The 26,541-nt window shown below is 34.9% G+C and overlaps 2 protein-coding genes across 4 annotated transcripts in view; one reads left to right on the top strand and one right to left on the bottom strand.

The window, feature by feature from the left end:
• Window positions 1–9,067, top strand: part of LOC125653329 (neuronal PAS domain-containing protein 2-like) — a 33,342-nt gene extending 24,275 nt beyond the window's left edge. For both annotated transcript variants that reach the window (XM_056156113.1, XM_048882768.2), the window contains exon 14: window positions 1,304–9,067. In XM_056156113.1, coding sequence (XP_056012088.1) covers window positions 1,304–1,399 — 96 coding nt within the window. In that variant the 3' untranslated portion in view covers window positions 1,400–9,067. The remainder of the gene's footprint in view (window positions 1–1,303) is intronic.
• A 673-nt stretch (window positions 9,068–9,740) lies between these two features.
• Window positions 9,741–25,053, bottom strand: LOC125654695 (major facilitator superfamily domain-containing protein 8-like). Of its 2 annotated transcripts, none has more exons than XM_048884733.2 (10): window positions 24,896–25,053; window positions 21,695–21,845; window positions 20,134–20,377; window positions 19,052–19,165; window positions 18,212–18,406; window positions 16,998–17,097; window positions 16,194–16,328; window positions 14,686–14,789; window positions 14,207–14,490; window positions 9,741–11,535 (listed from the first exon to the last, which is right to left on the bottom strand). In XM_048884733.2, the coding sequence occupies exons 1-10, from the start codon at window positions 24,973–24,975 to the stop codon at window positions 11,326–11,328; spliced, it is 1,617 nt and encodes a 538-aa protein (XP_048740690.2). In that variant the 5' UTR covers window positions 24,976–25,053; the 3' UTR covers window positions 9,741–11,325. The 2 variants fall into 2 exon arrangements, with proteins under 2 accessions (XP_048740690.2, XP_048740680.2); XM_048884723.2 differs by lacking the exon at window positions 24,896–25,053 and adding an exon at window positions 22,499–22,990.
• Window positions 25,054–26,541: the final 1,488 nt, after the last annotated feature.

Raw genomic sequence — 26,541 nt, 5'->3', positions numbered from 1 at the left:
AGATTTAAAATTATCAAAACTAATTAGACAGCCAGAAAGAGCATGTACCCAAAAATGATTTACACTGTGAGTATAAACTAAAAAACCCAAGGTTGTCCTCCAGAAAGCTATATCAAATTGTAATTTATACAAAACAATACAAAATTTTTATTTTACCATGCCTTGAAGTTCAAATGAGGATTTTGATCAATTTTAATTTTCTTGAAGCTCTTGAATTTATGCAATAAACTGGTAAAATGTGAGAAAAATAATCCTTCATTATTTACTTGTGTGGGATAGGGAAATTCCACCGAGGGGATGAAATTTGCTATCTAGGACTCGGCAAAGCCTTGTCCAAGACTGCAAATCTTGTCCCCTTTGTGGAATTTCCCTATCCCACACTCGTACTAATGAAGAATTCTATTAATCTTATCTATATTATCATTGGTTTACATCAATCACGTGAAGACCACATATACTCTATATACCATCTGTGTACACCATTTGTCTTTATACACAGTTAATAGACGAGTTATTTCCCTTCTTACATTTACTTTCGTTTCAAAGTGGTGGAATGCCCGGTAACATCCTGAAAACTCCGGCTCAGGAGATAAATGTCCAGCTGTTAAACCTGAATGAGGACAATACATTGAACACGAATACGTAAACTACGCTGTTTTTCACGTCACTTGTGTGATGTCATAATTGTTTCAGGTCACAAAGTATCCTACACAATTGCTTAAAATTGTTTTATAATTATTGCTTATTTAAAAAAAAAGCCTCACTCTCGCCCCACATGGAATTTACTGACCACATATTAACCACATTTGGACAACTACAAAAGTTCGACTACAAACCATGGGGAGGGGGGGGGGGGGCCTCCGTGGCCGAGTGGTTAGAGCATCGCGCTCAAAATCACACGGCCTCTTACCTTTGTTGGCACGGGTTCGAATCCTGCTCGCGCCGGTAAGTGAGAAAGTTTCCCAGTTTACTTTCGGAAGGTCAGTGGTCTCTTCCCAGCTACATTGTATCTGGGTTCTCTCTTCCGCCAATAAAAAACTGGGCGTCATCATATAACTGAAAATTTATTGAGTGTGGCGGAAAACATCAATCAATCAAACCATGGGACTAATAAAGTGCAGATCCCTGTTTCTCGGATGCAATGCTGGAAAGCAGTACCATGTTTTTCTTTCAGTGAAAGTTTCAAAAATACATCAAAAAAGGGGCAAGATAAGAGTGAAAGTGTGTCTGCTTCTTTATGAACAGACTTTAGGTACATGTATTAAAAATTGTTTTCTACAAGCTGGTCATATTGATATTACAGAGTGAAGTGGAAAAACAGTTCTCCATTCTTCATGGCTTACAGAATGAAATGGTTGAGAAAATGTCCTCTGCAACCCCTTATGCAGACATGACATGACAGAAAGAAAAGCCCGGGATTCATTACTCAAAATGCCAGTATTAATTTCAACAGTGAAATGTACATTTGTAGTTGATTTCACTCAGCAAGCCTGAGTTGTCTGTGAAGTGATTATTGTCTTTCACCATACATTCCTGCCTCACTGACGGTTCCTTATCACTACAGTAAAACACACTTATAGTGAAGTGTTGGGGACAAACAATTACAGTAAAACACACTTATAGTAAAGTTTAGGGACAAACAATTACAGTAAAACACACTTATAGTGAAGTGTTGGGGACAAACAATTACAGTAAAACACACTTATAGTAAAGTTTAGGGACAAACAATTACAGTAAAACACACTTATAGTAAAGTTTAGGGACAAACAATTACAGTAAAACACATTTATAGTGAAGTGTTGGGGACAAACAATTACAGTAAAACACACTTATAGTGAAGTGCTGGGGACAAACAATTACAGTAAAACACACTTATAGTGAAGTGTTGGGGATGAACAATTACAGTAAAACACTATTATTGCGAAGTGCTGGGGACAAACAATTACACTAAAACACACTTATAGTGAAGTGTTGGGGACAAACAATTACAGTAAAACACATTTATAGTGAAGTGTTGGGGACAAACAATTACAGTAAAACACATTTATAGTGAAGTGTTGGGGACAAACAATTACACTAAAACACACTTATAGTGAAGTGTTGGGGACAAACAATTACAGTAAAACACATTTATAGTGAAGTGTTGGGGACAAACAATTACAGTAAAACACGATTATTGCGAAGTGTTGGGGACAAACAATTACAGTAAAACACACTTATAGTGAAGTGCTGGGGACAAACAATTACAGTAAAACACACTTATAGTGAAGTGTTGGGGACAAACAATTACAGTAAAACACACTTATAGTGAAGTGTTGGGGACAAACAATTACACTAAAACACACTTATAGTGAAGTGTTGGGGACAAACAATTACAGTAAAACACATTTATAGTGAAGTGTTGGGGACAAACAATTACAGTAAAACACATTTATAGTGAAGTGTTGGGGACAAACAATTACAGTAAAACACACTTATAGTGAAGTGTTGGGGATGAACAATTACAGTAAAACACTATTATTGCGAAGTGCTGGGGACGAACAATTACAGTAAAACACACTTATAGTGAAGTGCTGGGGACAAACAATTACAGTAAAACACACTTATAGTGAAGTGCTGGGAACAATCAATTTTGATTCATTATTAAACATAATTCCTTATTATGATATTGAATAAGTTCATAATATGTTTTAAAACTGCAGGGAATGACAATCACTTTGCTGTAAGTGTGACTTCAATATAAGCATGCTCACTATAACCATGTTATACTGTATAGATGCGATTCTATACACCACAAAATTAATATATCATTTGTTTTGTCAGCGTAGAGAGAGCACCTGTGTTAAAATCGTTTTGTTTTTTCTCCAGTTATTGTAATGTCTGTAATTATTGTTCCTGTGGATGAATTTGTAAGTCACACAATCATGTATAGATCGATGATTACACCCTAATGAGATCAGAAATCTGGAGAATAGTTTTATTTAACTGTTACTGCACTAAAAGACGTGCATCTGTTATGTTTAGAAATATTGTACTTCTACTACAGAAGTCTTATATAACCCGGTATTTATATTCATAGGAGATTTATTTTGAAGTTTAAATATGAACGAATACTTATTCTGCATCAGACAACGAAAATACTTAAGATTGCACAGTGCATTTTTAGGTATTTATAACGTAGGGCCATAAGATATGTCTAGGAATGACCTTGCAATTATCAATCTTGTTTGTGCTAACATTTGGAAAATGCACTAAACATTTTTAGCTCACCTGAACCGAAGGTTCAAGTGAGCTTTTCTGATCACATTTTGTCTGGCGTCCGTCTGTCTCTCCGTCTGTCTGTAAACTTTTCACATTTTCATCTTCTTCTCATGAACCACTGGGCCAATTTCAACCAAACATGGCCAAAAGCATCCTTTGGTGAAGGGCTTTCAAGTTTGTTCAAATGAAGGGCCATGTCCCTTTCAAAGGGGAGATAATCACAAAAATGCAAAAATAAGGTGGGGTCATTTAAAAATCTTCTTCTCAAGAACCACTGGGCCAGAAGAGCTGAAATTTACCTGAAAGCTTCCTGACATTTTACAGATTTAAGTTTGTTCAAATCATGGCCTCCGGTGGTAGAATGGGGCCACAAAGGGGGATCAAAGTTTTACATACAAATATATAGGGAAAAACTTTAAAAATCTTCTTCTCAAGAACCACTAAGCCAGAAAAGCTGAGATTTACATGAAAGCTTCCTGACATAATGCAGATTCAAGTTTGTTCAAATCATGGGCCCCTGGGGTTGGATGGGGCCTTAATAGGGGATCAAAGTTTTACTTACAAATATATAGGAAAAATCTTTAATAATCTTCTTCTCAAGAACCACTGAGCCAGAAAAGCTGAATTTTACATGAAAACTTTCTGACATAGTGCAGATTCAAGTTTGTTCAAATCATGGCCCCCGGGGATAAGATGGGGCCCCAAGGGGGGATCAAAGTTTTACACACAAATATACATGTATAGGGAAAAACTTTAAAAATCTTCTTTTCAAGAACCACTAAGCCAGAAAAGCTGAGATTTACATGAAAGCTTCCTGACATAGTGCAGATTCAAGTTTGTTCAAATCATGGGCTCCGGGGGTTAGATGGGGCCACAATAGGGGATCAAAGTTTTACATACAAATATATAGGAAAAATCTTCTTGTCAAGAACCACTGAGCCAGAAAAGCTGATTTTTACATGAAAACTTTCTGACATAGTGCAGATTCAAGTTTGTTCAAATCATGGCCCCCGGGGGTAGGATGGGGCCACAAGGGGGATCCAAGTTTTACATACAAATATATAGTTAAAATCTTTTTCTCAATAACCACTGAGTCAGAAAAGCTGATATTTACAAGAAAACTTTCTGACATAGTGCAGATTCAAGTTTGTTCAAATCATGGCCCCTGGGGGGTAGGATGGGGCCACAAGTGGGGGGGGGGTCAAAGTTTTACATACAAATATAGGAAAAATCTTCTTCTCAAGAACCATTGGGCCAAAGAAGTTGACATTTACATGAAAGCTTTCTGACATAGTGTAGTTTAAAGTTTGCAAAGGGTACTTTGGACCAAAATAGGGATTAAGGTTTTACATGCAAATATATATGGAAAGTCTTCAGATATGGGCCAAGGTGACTCAGGTGAGCGATGTGACCCATGGGCCTCTTGTTTATACTGAAGACTCATTAAATATCACACCTGAAGAAATGTAGCACATATTTGTTGCTCGTTTTCAGTAATGTATTAGAAATTCATCTATTTTTTTCAATTATTCAACTTATTCAGAGTATAGAAAATCTAATGAACATTAGTTAAGGAAAAACAAGAGCTTTTCTTGATGGGCATTGCTAAGGCAAGCTTGACACCCAATCCCAAGTAATTTTCAATCATTGCATTTTTATCTAGTTATTTCTTTGATTTTAGTACATAATGGTATCAATATTTTTCACAACTCTATATCCATAATATTCCTGTCCGTTTTATTAAGAACAGATTTCTTTGGGTAAGGTGAGCCCTTTCCATTGTTAGTCATTTCTCGTACATATCATAAAATTGAAAGTCGTTCTGTGGGTAATATCACATACACACCATCAATTAAGTGCTCATTGTTAAATCTTGTGTTAGTGCTATATTTGAATTCTATGATTGTTATCTAATTTATATTGTTTAAACCATTAAATGGCAGCTGCTTTAAGTGAGGTACTCGGTATGACGAGTTATCAGGGATGCTTATAGTGTTGAAATCGTTGCAATCGTACAGGAAGTACTCTTTTGATGTTATCTATGCTAGCAAGGTTAAGAGGGGAGATGTTAGTTACTTGCGCAGCAGTTCCGTGATTTATCTATGTGAATAAGTACATGCACTGTGTATATATTGTACACTAATTTTCATTTTGTGCAAGGAAATTGTGATAATTTAATCAGCGACGCGGGTCTTATGCATCTGTATTTTTTTGTATCTGTATTAATTTTAAACTAGTGTGACTCACTAAGTACTCTAGGTATGTTATGTACTGTGAAGTGAAGTTTTTGAATAGAGGACTTCAGGTCTTATGCATGACAGCTAGCCTTTGTTTTTCAACTTTTAAGTAACTATTGTGATATTTTGTTTTGAATGTGGCAGTTTATTTTAACTCTGTCACATAGCTATTTCAAGAAACAAGATTGCTTATTTCAAAATTAAGCATATTACTATATTTTATCATTTTCATTGATTATTATTATCTTAATATCATATATATTTATTATATTGTTCATACATTGTTTAATTTGTGAATGGAAGAAATTTTTTTTTTTGTAAGCTGTTCTTTTTGACTTGATGCCTACTAATAGTGTTTGTGTATGTTTATTATCATGCTGTTGTAGACTTTCCAGAAAACGAACGTTTGATAAAAACCTACCGAGTCATTAAATGCCAAAATATAAAATATCCACATAAATTTTCAAATGTCTATTTTTTGAAACAAATAAGGATGGATTCTTGTCATTATTCACACTGAGACAATTATAATATTAAAAGATTGCACATCATGTGTGCAAGTCTTCCTTCAGTTTTACTTCAACAATGGGTCAAAGAGCCACATTATAACTTTTAACTCTACACCTCTAGTGCATAAAAGATAAAAAAAAAAATATGTTAAATGTATTATGAAAGTGTTATAAACTTCTTTTAGATACAATTAATGTCAGTAGTTCTCATGGAATTTCAAGATCCTCTGACATGAAGTGTTTGTGACCTAGGCTTAAATCAACACGGACACAGTGACAATTGTGACTCTTTTTTTGAGGGGGGGGGGGGGGGGGGGGGGGGGGCTTCTTTTTACTTTTATTTAAAATGTTCTGAAGTTCTTGCTTGTAAAATCATATTTCCATGTGTTCAATTCATGTGAGAGGAATGCATCCTTAATCATGTACACGTATATGTTAGTGCCCTGACATGCAGGAACTATTTCAAAGGGAGTGCGAGGCAATATTTCTCAGATGCTATTTAATTACTAATTTATGAAAATTTTAAGTGTTTGCACATTGGAGGAAAATTGTTGTGCTGTTTTTCTGAGATCTATTTTTTATGCCCCAATAATCAGATTTGGGGGCATGTAGTTTTTGGTTTGTGTGTCCTTAAAAACTTTAATCTTAATTGCCCATAACTTTTGAATGGCTGGTGAAAGGGCTTTCATATTTAACATGTATATTCCTTGTGACAATACCTTTCTTTTTGTACCAAAATTCTTGACCTTATGACCTTCATTCTGGAGTTCAACCTTGAAAAACTTGAACCTTGACCATAACTTTTGAATGGTTGGTGATAGGGCTTTCATATTTAATATGTGTATTCCTTGTGACAAGACCTTTCTTTTCATACCAAAATTCGTAACCTTATGAACTTCACTCTGGAGTTTGACCTAATTTGAAAAACTTTAACCTTGGCCATAACTTTTGAACAGGTAGTTATAACTAAGGCTTTCACATTTAACATGCATATCCCTTTTGACAATTAATCAAGACCTTTTTTTTGTACCAAAATATTTAACTTCATGATCTTGATTTTAGAGTTTGACCTACTTCTGAATAACTTTAACCTAGGCCATAGCTTTTGAATGGTTAGTGATAGGGCTTTCATACTTCCTTGCGACATGACCAGAATTATTTCGCTGCCATACGGGGACATCAGTGTTTCACAAACACATCTTGTTTTTGATATTTCTAAATACGGAATATCGGAACCATTATTTCATCTCCGATTCCGTCCTAGTTTTAATATTTAGGATGTTTAACGAGATCACGTTTTCTGCGTTAACTTGGGCAACTTTTCAGTAAACAAGCACATGTTACTTATTTACTATCAGATATATAGCGAGTTCAGCCACATTTTAGAAAGTTGAGGGGTGGAAAACAAACGAAGAAAAAAATGCCGTTATATTTATATGAAACATCTTAGCAAGAAAAGCAGTTCTGCCTTAACCCCTAAATCATAAGGGAGGGGGGGGGGGGGGGGTATTCTTCAGTTCATGAGTTGAACTCGTCGATCCAACCTTGCATTTCCACTACCCTTCACCGCTACTGTATCAAGTGACCAGTTAATGAATCGATCTTTGCATGTACTAATAACAAAATTCAATGTTGTATGTGATAATTAAACACAATCTCAGGAAAGGGGGGGGGGGGGGGCTACATGTTACTGCATGTACGTTTTTGGAGATCAATTTATAAATAATTTATTGTGATTAATTAATTATATCATTTCATAGCAGTCGGTTGTTTGAATGACTCGAGAAAATCTCATAAAGTAAATATCCACAAAAGTGCATACGGCGTAGGAAATAGACTTTTTCTTTTGTTTTATCTCTTCTACCAAACATCAGAAATTTAATCCAATAACTCATGTTTTGGTACTAGGACATTCACTTGCAACATTCTGAAAAATAACCTTCAAACCAGACAGATATTTTTGTATCCGAAATGAGTTGTCTTTAGCCATATCACTAATTTGTATACAAAAGTTAAAATTGTCCAATTTAAGTGACGCATAATTTTTCGTAACTTCTTTCTCTAAAGAGTTCCAAAATTTTCTAGATCCGATATCCCGTATTCATGTGCATAAATGGTTGAAAATGATTCATTTGTCAAATGGTTTGGAAATAGCTTTAAATTTGGAATATGGTATCCAAACTGATGCCGGCCATTACTTTAAATGTTTCTATTCATTATAAGGTGTTTGTAAGATAAAAAACAATAAGAACAAAATGAAATTTTAAAGTGCATCGTGTTAAACATGTAAAGTGTGCAGCTACGTTAAAATTTCTAGTTATTTCATTCTTAGACTCAGTTTATATATAAATCATTTTTTCATAGTCAAGCAAATTTTGATTTGGAATTTGCATAGACTCGCATTGCAGCATTAGTTGCCAATGTCATGTCAGTAAATAAATACTAGAGTATCATGTAAAATGGTATCAATTTAGTTATCTGGCAGTAAATAACTTTCATTCCTTAGCAGTTTGGAGTGGGACTGTTAAATTGATATAGTACAACATATTTTTCATAAAATTAAAAATACTAATCGTGTCATTTGGGGGATGAGATAAACTCATACAATTTTGATAATTTTACACAAATTAAAAAAAATATATCTATTGCAATTTGCGTTAATTTCACAATTTACCAGTAAATACCGTGACAATTTTAAATAAGATGTGTTAACCCCATGTGTATCCTATAGAATGTGTCGTGTCGAATATCAAAATTTCTGAATGTTGTGAAATGTATCAGTCTAATTTAATTTCAAGTTGATGTTGAGATCAAATTCACCACCAGCTTTACAATTGGTTAAAGTTTTCATCACTGTCACGAGAAATTAATGGACATTTCATTGATCATTAATTTTACTCACTAATCACAAGTGATTACACCCTTCTTTGACGTTAATCTGTCCAGACACACCAGCTCATTCCAATGTTTTGTTGAAGTATTGTTATTGTATGTTGATACAAAAGGCAATTATACTATTATATTTGATGAATTGTGAAATAAATGTGATTGTTGATCGTATGATACTGTTCTACTATTTCTATGCTGTGCCTTTTGACGGTTCCATCATGTAATGATTTGATTTGATTGGTGATGTTAACTGCCACACTCAACAATTCTTCAGTTATCTGGTGGCGCCTAGTTTTTATTGGTGGAAGAGAGAACCCAGATAAAATGTACCTGGGAAGAGTCCCACCAACCTTCCAAAAGTAAACTAGGAAACTTTCTCACTTACCGGCGCGAGCAGGATTCGAACTCGTGCCGACCAGAGGTGAGAGGCCGTGTGCTTTTGAGCGTGATGCTTTAACCACTCCGCCATGGAGGCCCGCATCCTCATGTAATGACTCTAACAATTCTTTATATATAACTACAAGGGCTAGCACACACTTTACATTCCTTATAAGGACTTAGCAAATAGTAAATTACAGTGCTCCCTCGATATATTACCAACTTCTGTTCAAGACGAATGTTCTGGGCAATTTGATATCCTTTGATTTCGTAGTAAGCAATGCACTCTGATGGTTCATCTAAAGCTTGAATTTGTTTTTACGCAAGAATCGGTAGTGGAAGTTTTACCTATGAAATTGAACTTCTAAACGAAAAAAAAACAGTCTCAATCTTATTCTATATAAAATTGCAAATAAAATGTACGCAAGTTAGTACATATATTATCGTCAACAGATTATCAACAAAATATAATCAACAATTTTATTTCTACATTTTTCATTTGTAAACTACTAATATAACACTATATCAATATATTATAATATATCACAGTTGATATGAAATAATCCAGCATATGAATACATCTGATTGAGTATTATCTGTATTGGATATAAAACAGCAAATGATAGAATGAATCATTGAGTGATTAGGATATGTGCATTCAATCAGAAGAGCAGCTTTTCTGTGGAGATGTGTTGTACATGTAGTACATTTTGTATTTTACAGCAAATCACAACACTAGCTTAGCTTTACAATCAAAACGAAAGTGAAAGTTGCTCTATTACCATTACACTATGTGCATATTTCTGTAATGCACATCGATTTTTGGAAAATCATTTCTAAAGCAGTTTTCATCTAAGTTCAATGAGTAGTTTTGATTTTTTCAATATTTAAGGCAATATTTTAAGTGTTAATTTCACACTTTCTCATTAATTAAAATGTCATAAAAAATTAATCTGAAGATCTGTTTGAGCTAGGTGTTAATAGCTGGAGAAAATAATATGCATTTCTCCAGAGAAGAGTTACCTTCCCCTTATTCTCAAATTTAAACTTTTAGCACCACACCATGTCGATTCGTTTACCCATACTCTGCCATAATGAACTTCAAAGAGGTAGATCCTAAAAATGTATCAGTGGTATAAGTATATAGTTTCTAACAATCATTATATATAAATTATACATATTTACTTGTGATTACATTGTAAAATTAGGTATGAAATTGTCTGTAAATAATATACTCAAAAACACGTACAAACTTCTCAAGTTAATATTAAAGCATTGATGACGTCTCTTAAGACTTGCAAACACTTCAATTTTATGCAGCTTCATTGAGTATTAATTGTTAAAGTCCATACTGTTAATCTTCATTAATGGCTATTCAAAAAGTAAGAAAAATTTTCCATACACACTTAGGCATATATATAAATTGCTCCACATACAGTGCTAAAACTATAAAATGAGTATCTTAATCATGTTGCACAAAATAAGAAATATCCGGGATAATAGCATGTAGTATGACTACCATGCCTTATTTTCTACAACAATAGCTCTGCAAGGCGGTGCATATCCCCTCACAATGAGTGCATGACTACAAGCTTTTTCTATAAAGTCCTGTAGTGACCTTTTGACCCTAAAATCATTAGACAATAGGGTTCTTCCTCTCTTGATTACAAAGCTACATGTGAAGTATGGAATCAATGGATCAAAAAATGTGGACTGTAGAGTGTTACATGCACACACAGACACACATAATTATACACACTCGAAATGCGCATCTGGTGCATCAAAATTGGTACCGTATAAGTTTTACACACATACAACGTACATAAACACACACATACACACTGTGAATGACTGGCCATATTGAATGAATCTGTCATGAGGAATAAAGATTGACATACACAGTAGTTCATAATGCATCACATTTCTTGGATCAGTGGTTATTTAACCATGCATCTAATAAAAAATATTGTAATATATACATTGTCATAAAATCACTCATACATGTAATTTCGATAATTTGTAAATGAAGCTTTCAGTTTTGTTGACAATTTTTAAGGTGGATTCACATTATTTTCAACAAATTTGAAAGGCACAAGGCGCTTGAATACAACTGCAATCCAGCAAAGCGTCACAATAATCATCCCACACATCGACAAAAACGTCACTCGTGGTCCGTACAAATGATAAACAGAACTGACAAATATTGGTCCAACTGCTCGAGCTAAACTTCCCGATCCGGTGAGAATTCCCATCATTGTACCCTAAAAGTAAAGTGAACATTTTCCACGTTTAAAGTTCAGTTTCATTGACATGATTATGTCTTAATTTTACATGTGTAAAACTTTCGATCACCCTTTAAAATCAATACCAATCTTATTTAACAGACAGCAACAAACAGCTGGCCTTCATAACCATAGATAGACGATTACACATACACAGAATTAACAAAATTAACATATAAGTAGTCTGTTGATATACAGTCAGTTTTCATCTCTTAATTTCCAGTGCACTCAAAATGAAGTATGTCATCACTGTTCAGCCTAAAATAAGAGGCTCATGGGAAACAATGCTCACTTGGGTAACCTTGGCCCTTGCTGTCCTTGAAAAGATTTTCCCCCTTTTTATTCCCACAAAAAATTGTGACCCCATACTGCGGCCAAATGTTATCATGATGTCTCTGAATCCATATAAAATGGGGATGCTTCATACCAATATAACTAACATTGGGCCTTGCTGTCACAGAGAAGAAAATTTTGTCTCCTGTTTACACGCATTATGTACAATTTCATCCCACACTCCGTGTCCATAACTTCAAAACATAAATTGAATCCACACAATGTGGAATTTTTTGCAAATTAATGATTCTATAGTGGTTTGGGATTAGATCCCCCCCTATACATTCCCATGTAAAACTTTGATTCCCTATCATGTCCCCATCCCAAGCCACTGGGCATTAATTTCTAAATTTGAATCTACACTATCTGAGAATGGTTGCACTCTTTGGGAATGGTTGCACTCTCTGAGAATGGTTACATATTGATATCACTAAGCATGGCTCTGTTGTTGTTGACATGCAGTTCAGAAGATTTTTAAAGATTTATTTCCTATATGTTTCCCTATAAAACTTTGATCCCTCACTGTGGTCAACTCTACCCTGGGGGTTATAAAACTGAACAATTTAGAATTTACACTAACATCAGAAACCCTTCATCAGAAAAGCTCACTTGAATAATCATAAGTGAGATCAATGAAGTTCTATGATAAGCTGAAAATTAACGAGTCTGTACTACCTGAGAGTTCTATATCAATAAGAGTCTGTACTACCTGAGAGTTCTATATCAATAAGAGTCTGTACTACCTGAGGTTCTATATCAATACGAGTCTGTACTACCTGAGAGTTCTATATCAATATGAGTCTGTTCTACCTGAGAGTTCTATATCAATATGAGTCTGTACTACCTGAGGGTTCTATATCAATACGAGTCTGTTCTACCTGAGGGTTCTATATCAATACAAGTCTGTACTACCTGAGGTTCTATATCAATACAAGTCTGTACTACCTGAGGTTCTATATCAATACGAGTCTGTACTACCTGAGGTTCTATATCAATATGAGTCTGTACTACCTGAGGTTCTATATCAATACGAGTCTGTTCTACCTGAGGTTCTATATCAATACGAGTCTGTTCTACCTGAGGTTCTATATCAATACGAGTCTGTACTACCTGAGGTTCTATATCAATACGAGTCTGTACTACCTGAGGTTCTATATCAATACGAGTCTGTACTACCTGAGGGTTCTATATCAATACGAGTCTGTTCTACCTGAGGTTCTATATCAATACGAGTCTGTACTACCTGAGGTTCTATATCAATACGAGTCTGTACTACCTGAGGGTTCTATATCAATACGAGTCTGTACTACCTGAGGTTCTATATCAATACGAGTCTGTACTACCTGAGGATTCTATATCAATACGAGTCTGTTCTACCTGAGGTTCTATATCAATATGAGTCTGTACTAACTGAGGGTTCTATATCAATATGAGTCTGTACTACCTGAGGGGGTTCTATATCAATATGAGTCTGTACTACCTGAGGTTCTATATCAATACGAGTCTGTACTACCTGAGGGTTCTTCTATTCAATATGAATAATCATGGCCCAGCTGTCCCCTACTGTACGTGGCCCGACCCTACCCCCAGGAACCATGAATTGAAAATACTTTAATCTGCACTAACTGGAGCTGCTTGCATATTAATATAGCTATTTGGGTTTTAGGCGAGCAGTTGAAAATGTTAAAAGTTTACAGATGGTCACCAGAAAAAAGTAATCAGAAAAGCTCACTTGTGCTTTCAACTCAGGTGAGCTAACCAAGAGGCCCATAGGCCTTATCAGTCACCTGAGTATTAGTGAACGGTATCATTAGCTAGCCCTAAGACCTATGAAATCTATAATTATTTTTTACCAAATATTGGCCTCACCCTCTACCACTAGATTTAAATATTTCACACATAAACACCATATACCAAGTTTGGCCCCACCCTGGAGTCATGGGGATCATGAAATCTATAATTGTGGTAGATGCCTTCCTATGACTTTGAATTTCGTTTCTCTTACAGATGTGTGGTTGTAAAGATTTTTGAAAATTGGTCAATTTTCCCCATTTTTTGGGGCAGTTTTTGTCCCATACCTAAATTTAGAATTTATGTCCCCCTTGTCGTAAAGATGCTTCATACCAAATTTGAAAAGAGAATTGGAACAGTAGTTATCAAGAAGAAAATCAAAATGTTCAGTTGTTAATAGACGATGAACAACAATGGATGCAGAGCACCTCAATGACTACGATGATAAACAACAGACGCAGAGCATCTGAGTGACTCAGGTGACCTAAAAGTGAAAGACTAAATTGCTACACATTTTGTAACCAACCTGTGGCTTTGGACCCAGGATTTTAGAATATAAAGTGTATGACATGACATTTCCTGTCGGATATCCTATGCATATGAGGGTAGTTCCACAGAGAAACTGGGCCAGCGTTACAATAGGAGTATAGGAGCACCACCGGTAGGCTTCAGGACATCCAGTGGCCTCCGCGTCGCCACCTGAGCTGTTACTGGCTGCTGTAGTGGTGAACAGTTCCGTGTGTGAGGCGTAAGTCTGGTTGGACGGGAGTACAGTTGACACAGGAATATATGGGTCTGCTGGGCCAATTTCTGAAATCATATTATTGGTCATACAAAATTTCAAAATATATTTATGATAAATGTATACCACAATTCAGACCAAGCTAAATTATGCAAAAATATGACTAATGTGAGATATTTTATACCATGTATAGGAAACTAAAGGCAACAATACTAGCAGAACTAAGCTCCGATTTCTTCTGTGTTTCACATCTAGAAACTTACGAGACATTTGGAAGGAAGGATAGGTATGTCCCCATGGCAAGTATACAACAAAGCCCAATAGGCAGCACACGAGTCCTCCAATCAACAAAAACCGCTCATTTACACTGCAAGAATGAAGAAAACATAACGTGATCCAAAATGGCTGAACTAGACTTACAATTCAATAACAAGAAGCCCATGGGCCACATTGCTCGACTGAGTCACCTTGGCCCATAATTAAAGATTTTCCCTACATATTCGCATGTAAAACTTTGATCCCTATTATGGCCCCAACCTACCCCCGGGGACCATGATTTTTACAAACTTGAATCTGCACTATGTCAGGAAGCATTCATGTAAATGTAAACTTTTCTGACCCAGTGGTTCTTGAGAAGAAGATTTTTAAAGATTTTCCCTATATATTTGTATGTAAAACTTTGATCCCCTCTTGTGGCCTCATCCTACCCCCCAGAGGCCATGATCTGAACAAATTTGAGTCTACTTTATACCAGGAAGCTTTCAGCTAAATCTTCACTCTTATGGCCCAGTGGTTTTTTGAGAAAAACTTTTAAAGATTTTCCCTATACATTAGCATGTAAAACTTTGATCCCGTATTGTGGTCCCACCCTACCCCTGGGGGTTATGGTTTTAACAAATTTGAATCTCCACTATGTCAGGAAGCTGTCATGTAAACAGTTCTTCTGGTGGCAGTGGTTCTTGAGAAGAAGATTCTTAATTAACCCCACCCTATTTTTGTGATTATCTCCCCTTTGAATGGGGAATGTTCCTTCATTTGAACAAACTTCAATCTCAATCCCCTTCACTAAAGGATGATTTGTACCAAGTTTATTTGAAAATGGCCCATTAATTCTGGAGATGATTTTCCTACTGTATATATCACCATGTAAAACTTTGCTCCCCAATTGTAGCCCCACTCTACCCCCGGGGGTAACAAACTTGAACTAGGAAGCTTTCAGGTAAATTTCCACTCTTATGACCCAGTGGTTCTTGAGAAGAAGTCTTTTAAAGATTTTCCCTATATAATCGAAATTAAATTTTGATCCCCTATTGTGGCCTTACCCTACCCACTGGGGTCATGCCTTTATTAAACTTGAATCTCCACTATGTCAAGAAGCTTTCATATGAATTTCAGCTTTTCTGGCTCAGTGGTTCTGGAGAAGAGGATTTTTAAATGACCCAACCCTATTTTTGCATTTTTGTGATTATCGTCCCTTTGAAGGAGACATGGTCCTTCATTTGAGTAAACCTGAATGCCCTTGACCCAAGTATCTTTTGTACCAAGTTTAGTTGAAATTGGCCCAGTGGTTCTGGAGAAGTTTAAAGTATGAAAAGTTAACAGAGAGACAGACAGACGATGATCAACAGGTGATCAGAAAAGCTCACTTGAGCTTTCAGCTCAGGTGAGCTAAAAATCTATCTCTTCTCAATGAAATCATACATCTATGACATTAATTCAAATTTCAGCAAAATTCTTTTACCATCAAGAATAAAATATCAAATACTTATACCTTTTCGAAAGAATTTTGATGACAATGAACACTAATATGGCTACCACGCCCCCCACTGCTAAAATCACTCCAACATACAGCGTGGCGTGAGCCCTTGTCCAGGCATACATGTCCATAGTCAGGGGGGTCCCTATTCTGGAAATACAACATACCAACATGTATGCCTCATGGGTAACAAACACATGACTTTACACCGAGGAACTCTCCCTTATATACAGTTGAACTTCAGTATCTCCAACACAGATAACTCGAATACCATGGATATGTCGAAGTGATTAGGAAGTCCCAACCACTTATTCTTTAAGTATTTTACTCTCGATATCTCAAATCCACGGATATCTTGAAGTTTTTTCTCGGTCCCATCAAGTTCAAGATTACAAGGTTTGACTGTATTCTTATTTCTGTAAACACAACACCTGCACATCCATCTCTGCATATCAACATCAAGTTACATAGATACAATCTTTCATTCTGGATTATGAAGATATCTGGACCAAGTTGCACAAAAGTTAGTTGAGTTTAACTGACAGTTAATGTCTAGTTAACACTATATAAATGTAAGATTTAATGAGAAATAATTTAACAGTTTGAAAGGATTAAATTGGTAATAATATAATTGAGGCAAGCAAAACTCAGTAGAAAGTTCATTATAAATAAAATATATGTATTTGAAAAGATAAATTTGAATGAAATTACCAGTACAGTATAACATTGTTTATATTGATAGAGTAATACATTTCTAGAGTTGGATTAGTTAATGACCATTTCACATTGCAAGTGTCAAATTTGAATAAAATTGCTTACGTTTCAAAGACGGCAAAAATGAAGAGCACCACGAAAAAGATGACATTACATGAGAGAACACCGAACTTGTCTGGAGTGTAATCCGGGATTTCTTCTTCACCTACAACCATGTCAAGCATTACAATTGATAATGAGACAACACCCAGCATGTCTGGAGTATAATCTGGGATTTCCTCCTCACTACATCCAGCAATAGAAAATCAAATTTACTAATTTGTAAATAATTTTTTTTTTTTAAAAAAACAAGCTCCATAAAATTGTACTTTCAGAATGTCTGAAAGAAATCAAGTTCATTGCCGTGTTGGTTTTAAAGAGTAGAGATCTAGGTATGAGTATTTCAAAATTTATACACCATTGATATACATGTAATTCTATACAATTCGAATACTTTTGTCTATGGTACAGTGGTTAGGGATCAGAGCATCGGACCAGTTATATTAGAGGAGTTTTAGTTTCCAAAATCTGCCATAATGAAACACATTTTTTCATCAAAAACTGTCTAGTAATCATTTATGGACATACGGTAACCCACTGCTCTCAGTGTAATCTGTATCCCTGATTGGCTGAGTATCACATGTCACCAAACTTTAGAACAAATCATTTACTTCTTCTCATGAACTGTACACCCAACGCCCATCAAAACTGCTACATAGCATCTTAAGGGTAAGGGGGAAACTTGTGAATTTTGTGGTTCCTGTCCTTGTGGATCTTCCAGGTCTTCTTTACATTTGAACATTTATGAAACAAACACAGCTAGTGCATATTTATATATATATACATTGAATATGGAGGCCTGCACCAAACTTGTGAAAACCCTGAACTCAAAGGTTGAGGGTTCAGGGAATGGCTATATGGGTCATTTAATGAAAATCTATTAAATGTCCGAAATCTTCTCTGCTCTTGAATATTGAATGAACATTGAGACCCATACCATAATTAAGAAACCCATGCCTCTGGACTGGGGATTCAAGCTCCCTGGGAGAGAGATCACAGAGAAAAAATGTAAAGTGTAATCTTTCAAAGTCTTCCCTCTTATTTCTGAACATTTAGCACATATAGTGAAGACAAATAGTGAAGATATTGTTCACCACTCATCATTCCCCAAAAATAATGGAGTACTTACACACCAGTGATGTCACAATTAAATGACCTTACATTGTATCAACAATTATGTGGTATATTTCTGCCTGACTTATTTCACATTGTGTACAAACCTGGGGAATCTTGAATACTGTAGTTGTACTCTTCATCGACAACTCGATGCTCCCTGAATACTGCAAACAGTAGAATGAGATTGATGATGCCCACCAGGGCACTCAGAAAGGCCGGGGCTGTGTACAGATTGATTCGCATCCCAGTTACATGGACTGGTCCAGGGTACCCAATGGGGACCATAGCTGTCTGGATTCCTGCAGAATAAATCATTGGTGTTCAGCATTGAAAAATTCATCTATAACCTTTAGGCAAATGATTGATTGTTTGTTTTACGTCCCGTCAAGAATTTTTCATGCGTATTGAGACATAACCAGCTGTAGGTGAAGTACCACAAATTTAGACCTATGTTTAGCGCTCAGGGCCGTAGCAGTGAGGATTTTTTATTGTGTCAATGTCTGCCGCAACACGGGACCTCCGTTTTTAAGGTCATATCCGAAAGACCTGTGATTCTCACTTCTAAATGACGAACGTTTGGTGAAGGAGCAATCACTATGTTAACGTCTTGGGTTTGACGCGGCCATCACACTAGAGGGGCTCGAACTCACGACCTCCCGGCTACAAAGTGAATGCTCTACCACTGAGTTACTGCGACCGGTTTAGTCAAATAATTCAACTCATACTATTACAACAATATTTTTTCACCCATTTCATTTCCAACCATTCCATCCTCATCTTACATGGACAAATTTAAAACAGGATGAATTCCTTTGTTCTGTAGTAACAAAAAATGGCTTTGGACAAATTTATATATACAATATCTCTAGTAACCCATGGATATCTCAAAGTTTTTTCTTAGCCCAATTGAGTCCAAGATAACAAGGTTTGACTGTATTTCCTACCTGGCCCCACAATGAACCCTACAGCCTGGAAGGCACTGAGGTTTGCCATGGTTGGAGTCCTCTCGCTGACAGTAGTGGCTCCGGAGAGGTAGGATCGAACCACCGCCACATTCCCTGTATAATACAAACACTCAAAAGATTATGAATCTTTTAAAAGGATCTTTAAATTTCAACTTAACATATCTATATACAACTAGAGCTGTTCAGTAATGATTAGTTCCGGGCCCTACATTAATTACTCAAGATGTGGAATATTTCCCAGTGGTGACATGAGTAAATTACCTTGTTTCAGGGTCCAGAGAAATCATTTCTGTTGTTTAAGCAACCTCTATCTACCACCTTTTAAGATCTTTTAAATTTCAAAGTTATGGTAAAGACAGAAATTTCAAACTTATCATCATTACCATGGTGACCTTTACTTTGGCCAGATGGCCTTCATTCAGAGTTGTATACACACCATCTGACCATCAGCCAGAAATCTGACCTGACCATCCACCAAAAATCTGATCTGACCATCAGCCAGAGATCTGATATAGATAGAGTTGTAGTACACCATCTGACCATCAGCCAGAGATCTGACGTAGACAGAGTTATAGCACACCATCTGACCATCAGCCAGAAATCTGATCTGACCATCAGCCAGAAATCTGATCTGACCATCAGCCAGAGATCTGATGTAGATAGAGTTAGAGCACACCATCTGACCATTAGTCAGAGATCTGATGTAGACAGATTTGTAGCACAATATCTGGCCATCAGCCAGAGATGGGTGTATAAAAACTATTTGCTCTATTATCATACGTGATAAAATATTTTAAAATATGCTTCATTGATTTTTTTATTTGACACAATGACGTAAAACAGCAAAAATTTACATTAGATGACATTGATGAACCCACAGTAGATAAATGTTTTTTATCAATTTATCTTAATACGTATTAAAATTTTACAAACTGAGAGATCGGATAAAAGGAAGATCCATCACTACAAAGAGTGTAACTTTTTCCCATGATAATACATGGCTGTCAGTGCACATTGCTTTAGAAAAAAAATGATTTTGAAAGTAATAAATATTCAAAAACCTGCTCCAAATCCAATTAATGCTCTGGCAGTAATTAATAACACCACTCTGTGATCCTTTATATCTTCCAGGTATGCATATAAGATGTTGGCAAGAACATTTATTATGAGGGACACAACCAAGGGTTCTCTGCTTCTGCCTAGACAGTTCGCCATTTTTCCAAAAGCCGGGGAGGCGATCAGCTGCCCGAGGCTATAGGAGGCTACTACCCATCCCAGCAGGTTTGTTGTGGCACTGGAGTCCAGCTGTATTAAATATCAACTTAATTAACAAGGAAGCAATGATTAAGTTGAAAGTGAAACTAGTTCTACGATTAAAATTTAAGAGGATATAAAAAGTATATGATTTGTTTAATTGAAAAAAATCTGATGCTTTAGATTCCTTCCTTATAGTATACAAGTACATGTAACAGTCAAACCTCAGTAAAAGTCACTATCTCAAACTCATCTCTGTCACTTATAATGAACAGGTTCACAGTTAACAGTCAAACCTCAGTCAAAATCACTATCTCAAACTCATCTCTGTCACTTATAATGAACAGGTTCAACTGTAGTTAAATCTCATCTTTGTCATTTGTCCCTTATAATGGACAGGTTCACAAGTACCAGTCAAACCTCAGTAAAAGTCACTATCTCAAACTCATCTCTGTCACTTATAATGAACAGGTTCACAGTTAACAGTCAAACCTCAGTCAAAATCACTATCTCAAACTCATCTCTGTCACTTATAATGGACAGGTTCAACTGTAGTTAAATCTCATCTTTGTCATTTGTCCCTTATAATGGACAGGTTCACAAGTACCAGTCAAACCTCAGTCAAAATTACTATCTCAAACTCATCTCTGTCACTTATAATGGACAGGTTCAACTGTAGTTAAATCTCATCTTTGTCATTTGTCACTTATAATGAACAGGTTCAACTGTAGTTAAATCTCATCTTTGTCATTTGTCACTTATAATGAACAGGTTCAACTGTAGTGAAATCTCATCCTTGTCACTTATGATGAACAGGTTCAACTGTAGTTAAATCTCATCTTTGTCACTTATGATGAACAGGTTCAACTGTAGTTAAATCCCATCTTTGTCACTTATAATGAACAGGTTCAACTGTAGTTAAATCTCATCTTTGTCACTTATAATGAACATGTTCAACTGTAGTTAAATCTCATCTTTGTCATTTGTCACTTATAATGAACAGGTTCAACTGTAGTTAAATCTCATCTTTGTCACTTATGATGAACAGGTTCAACTGTAGTTAAATCTCATCTTTGTCACTTATGATGAACAGGTTCAACTGATGTTGACTTGGATATATGACCCTGTCTTTTATATTTCACACATTTTCACCTTGGCATTTTATATACAAAAGAGACAGATAAACTGATGCTAGACTTGAAAAGAGGCAGAAAAAGTTACAACATATTTGTCCAGTTTTTGTTTAAGTCTCCAGTGATACTGTACATAGCTTTTATTCCAAAATACTCTGAAGTTTCTCTTTCATTTTGAAGTTGGACTAATCTCACATTTCTGACCTCCTACTGTTCCAGTACACATATGACTTACCAGTTTCAGGTACGGCCATATTGAGGACATGCAGATTGAGAAGGAAACACTACTAAGGAACATGGTGAGGTACATGACCCGGATGGACCGCCATCGACTCCGACGTACACTGGGGTTTTCGATGAACGTACTCGGTATGCTAGTTGATGTGCTGAAAAAGCCATTTGATCTATTATATATAAATCAATACACATCCCAAAAAAGATGTGATATAAATTGATCCCAACTTTTGCCAAATCCCATTACAGCAAATTTGACCATTGGTTTTAATTAATAAACAAAATTGACCTTTCATAGATAAATGTGACTTTGATCTTTCAATTACACATTTGAATCAGCAGGAATGCAGTTGATAATAATTATGAAGTTGCAATGAACAGCTGGATGAAAGTTGTCATTGACAGTCAAGAGATTTCAGCAACAGTAAGATGTTGTCAGCGACAGTAAGCTGTTGTCAGTGGCAGTCAGCTGTTGTCAGCGACAGTTAGCTGTTGTAAGTGACAGTTAGCTGTTGTCAGTGGTAGTCAGCTGTTGTCAGTGGCAGGCAGCAAAATCAGTACAAGCAGTGAAACTGAACTGCCACACATGGAATTCCATTTCTATTATACCGTACTACATAAATGTATGCATGATATTATTCCAAGCACACTTTGATTAATTGATTATGTATTAGAATTTCTCATGCTCTTTGTTATGTTAAAATTACCACAATTTCATTATGATAATTGTAATTCATTTACATAAATTTAACTAGAAGACATTGATTTAAAAGCAAAAAATGCTGAACTTTATTCCTATACCTACCTAATTTCCTGCAGATCAATATCCTCCACTTTTTCATTCCCAACAAAATATTTAACAGACACAACAGATATATTATTTTTGCCCATTTTTCATCAACAATTAATGCAATGTTAAAGTTTCCATGCTAAATATGATTATCCATGATTACTATTTCGCCTTGATATAAAATGTTCTTGAGCCCCCACACTTTTACACCAGGAATCTGATCTATCTCTAGCCATTAATAACCTGCTAATGTCCTTTCAGTCTAAATCAACATAAGCATGCACTGTTCAGGTACATGAGGTCTACTATGTCTAAAATAAACAGGTAGATAAGACTCGATATCGCCTCAGATAAGGTTGTATTGCATTCTTTGGCTTATACTACATTCACTGATCATGGAGGGTGAATCGACCGTGCAGCAGACACCTTATATTGTTCTCACATTAGACAACTTTCAGATATGTATCAGAACAATACATTTGTATATCGAAAACCTTAATATATCAACAAAATCCCAATCAAAATTATGTAGAATTAATGCATTCAATGATTATAGACAAGCATTCTAAGATTTCTTTGTGCTTTTGATAGTACAATTTCCATTATTGATTCAATTACTAGTATGGAGGTTGTTGTTATTCTAAAGAAATTTTAATTCGTATCCTTTGTAAAACAAATTTTGTAAAGTTAGCATACGTTTTATTGTACACGTATAGTTTCAAGTAGAAATTTTACCATAACAGAAGGATAAAACTTTATCCAACTTCACAAAATTAACTTCACATCTTTTAAATATAGGCTGGTTATACATGTAGTTTAACAATCACCACTCCTGAAATTCCCCAGCATAATTTGATGATGTAACATACGAATTATGTGATGTTAAGTTAATTGAAGAATTAATTTTGAGTATAAGCAGTATTATCAGTGATTTTTCTACATTTTTTACAAGGGTCCTGTGGCTTTCTAATTGGGAAAAATTGTCGACATTTCAGTGAAATTGGGAAAAATCATGCAATTTTATTGTAAATAAGTTTTAAAATAATATCAAACATTATCATGATTATATCATTTTTATTTTACACATCTCATTTTCTTTAACTATTCTATCCAAATCATCATTCCCATAACTCTTTGTTAAGTATGAATGTATATAATTAACATCGAATGTTTATTTTTTTTATATATACATTTTCCTTTCATAGTTTTATTATTGGGAAAAATGTAAAAATGTAAGTGAAATTGGGAAGAAAAATGGCAATTTTTAGGAGAGGAAAGGGCCAAAATTCAGACCCAAAATGGGCCTTAAAAAATCACTGGCAATATTCCCTTTATTATGTCTATTATTTCCATAAAAACTCACTAAATTCACAAATCGAAATTGGAAAAATTCCTAGATCATGACTGACTTTTACACATGAACTACATGTATCATGAAACATAGAACTTAATTTTATTTTTAGATTTCAGTAAGTTTCTAGTACAGAATAACAGTAATAACTTGATAGGAACTTTCACTGAACATGCCAGAATTATTAGAAGTGTGGAAACTTGATATGCATATTCATTGTTATGGGTAATATGCGCATGTACATATCTTAAGTATGAAGTATTTGTGGGAAATGCCCATTTAATAGGATTCTTCGATGGCCGGCCCATTTTGAATTTTAGCAATGTGAAAACTTGATGAAACATCAATTTTTTGTGGAAACTTTGCAAAAAAAATGTAATCTTATCATGATATACATGCACTTGTTTCCACATTTCTGCAATTGTTTCAGCTATGCTATTTAAATTCTGATTTGTCAAAATGAGAAATCATTAAGGTGACATGCATACCTAACGATTTATAAATATATAGCGGTAGACCATAATTTATCTGATAATTGTTCATTTTGTTGTAAATTAATCAATAGAAAAAATCAAACCCCATTATACTGTTATTGGGGCCTTGAACTCATAATCAAGATGAATATATATATATATATATATAATTCAATAAAAAAATCAGGAAAATATACAGTTCCAAAATATATTTAAAATTTTAAAATTTGTATTCACCTGAGGATGGATGTTAAAATCCAGAAAGCGCTAGTGATTTAAATATATTTTGGAACTGTATATTTTCCTGATTTTTTTATTGAATTATTTTGACTGTGTGATATCAACTCTTTCTATTTGGATTATATATATATATATATATATATATATATATATATATATATATATATATATATATAATTAAACATCTAACAACTTGTTAGATATCTATATATAGATTGAGAATAAAATAGATAACAAGCCCCTGTGGGTGGAGGGTAGATTTCACGTGCCTATATCCGTGTTATGTGTACAGGTAGTAGTACATGTACTAAGTACTACGTACAGTGTACATAAGTTCTACACGCTTACCTGTAATTAGGGTAATCATCGTCATCAGTCGGGGGATGAGATTTCAACAAACTTGTCCGTTCATCTGTTTTGCGTTTCATAATGTACACATGCACGTTAAAGCATCATCTTTTGATCGTCATTACAAAATGCTGAAATTTCTACACTGTCACATGATTGATAACATGACCAGTGGTTTACAAGGGAGATAATCCGTGCTTACGTTATCTTTTTTTTTTTCGCGCGCATTTCAATTTTCTTTGGGACTGATTCTTCTCCTCACCCAAATATCACTTATATTTCAATTTAGTAACCATGGGAACCATGTACGTTTTGTGGAAGTCCTGCATGGGCTTTAATTTTTTGTTTGTTGAGTACACTATGAATGGGTTTTTTTAAAAAGTTTATATTTATCTATTGACACACGTTTCGACGTAGATTCTAGTCGAAATTGAAAACATAAAATCATTTTTAGCATGAATTGAAATTATATTTCTAACATGAATGCTGTAAATATAAAACTTTTTGAAAAGATAACATTTCATGTTCTATTTTGACTGCACATGCGAATTAAATGATTAAAAATAATATAATGTAACCTATATATAATTTATACGTGCGTTAGAAAATTTCTGGTAAGTTTAGCAGAAATTCTGATCCAGTATCTCATCTGATGATCTAATGCAACAAAATACCATTTCAACGGGATAAATTGTATGTTAAGTCACCTTGTGTTTGGTTGAGAGAGAGGGGGGGGGGGGGGAGGATCCAATTTAATTACTGGCACAGATTAGAAAATTTAAATGAAACATCCCTGCCACACTCTCAACGTCTAAATTAAAGATAGAATTAAATAATCATGCCACGGTTTGGTTTGATTGATATGCTCAGTTACTTCTTTAATTTATACGTACAGCCCCATTTGAATGTATACACATTATTTTTTTTTTAGCATGAACAACTTTCGTCTAGAACCATATCTATTGATTTTTTTTTTTTATCTGAACATAGAAAGAACATTTAGATTTGAATTGTTAAGTGTTATGCAAACGCGCCTACGGAGTTTATGTAATTCAAATGATAAGAATGTTCAAGTACTTTCCCTTCTATTCGTTATCAAATGGACTCTGAAAACTGAAGTAAAGTTCTTCAATGATTGATTTCATTACTATAAATGGTGGGTTGGTTTCTTTTTTTTCAATTTGACGACAAATTTTTAAATAAATTAATTATCTTTACTTATATTAACTATCCTTTGATGATTTCGAAATATTTAACAAGCTAAAGTCGATTTCGATCATAGTGTCTAGCAGGAGGATAATTCGTACCCTCAAGTAGGACCCGCGGTCACCCCAAAATAGTTCTTATATATCTCGAAATAAATGCGCGTAATTGTAAAAACAAGTAAAACTCTTATCTATTAGAAAAGGGTGACTATGCCTACTTTCTGAATGACTTTGTCATTGTCGAAGCACAAATATTTCGGCAGGTAGACATACTACACTTAGATCTGTCCACTTTTCTGTGTTTTTCTTATGTTTATTAATTACTATCATTATTATTACTGATCAATTTATATTTCTTTTCCTGACGGAGTGATTTTTTGTTTCAATGCTTACAGATGAATAAATTACACCATTATATAAAACCAAAGAATATGCTTTAGT

Source organism: Ostrea edulis, chromosome 2 (assembly GCF_947568905.1).
Source record: "Ostrea edulis chromosome 2, xbOstEdul1.1, whole genome shotgun sequence".
Taxonomy (NCBI): domain Eukaryota; kingdom Metazoa; phylum Mollusca; class Bivalvia; order Ostreida; family Ostreidae; genus Ostrea; species Ostrea edulis.
The sequence above is the reverse complement of the archived record's forward strand: the minus strand, read 5'-3'. Positions and strand labels throughout refer to the sequence as shown.

Excerpts from the sequence above, each read along its gene's own strand:
- LOC125654695 (XM_048884723.2), bottom strand. The coding sequence starts at position 22,584 with ATGGGCAAAAATAATATATCTGTTGTGTCTGTTAAATATTTTGTTGGG. Across the intron at positions 17,098-18,211 it reads CAGTATTCAAGATTCCCCAG|GTGAAGAAGAAATCCCGGAT; the intron begins GTTTGTACACAA and ends ACATGGTTGTAG. Across the intron at positions 14,790-16,193 it reads ATCAAAATTCTTTCGAAAAG|TGTAAATGAGCGGTTTTTGT; the intron begins GTATAAGTATTT and ends TCATTCTTGCAG.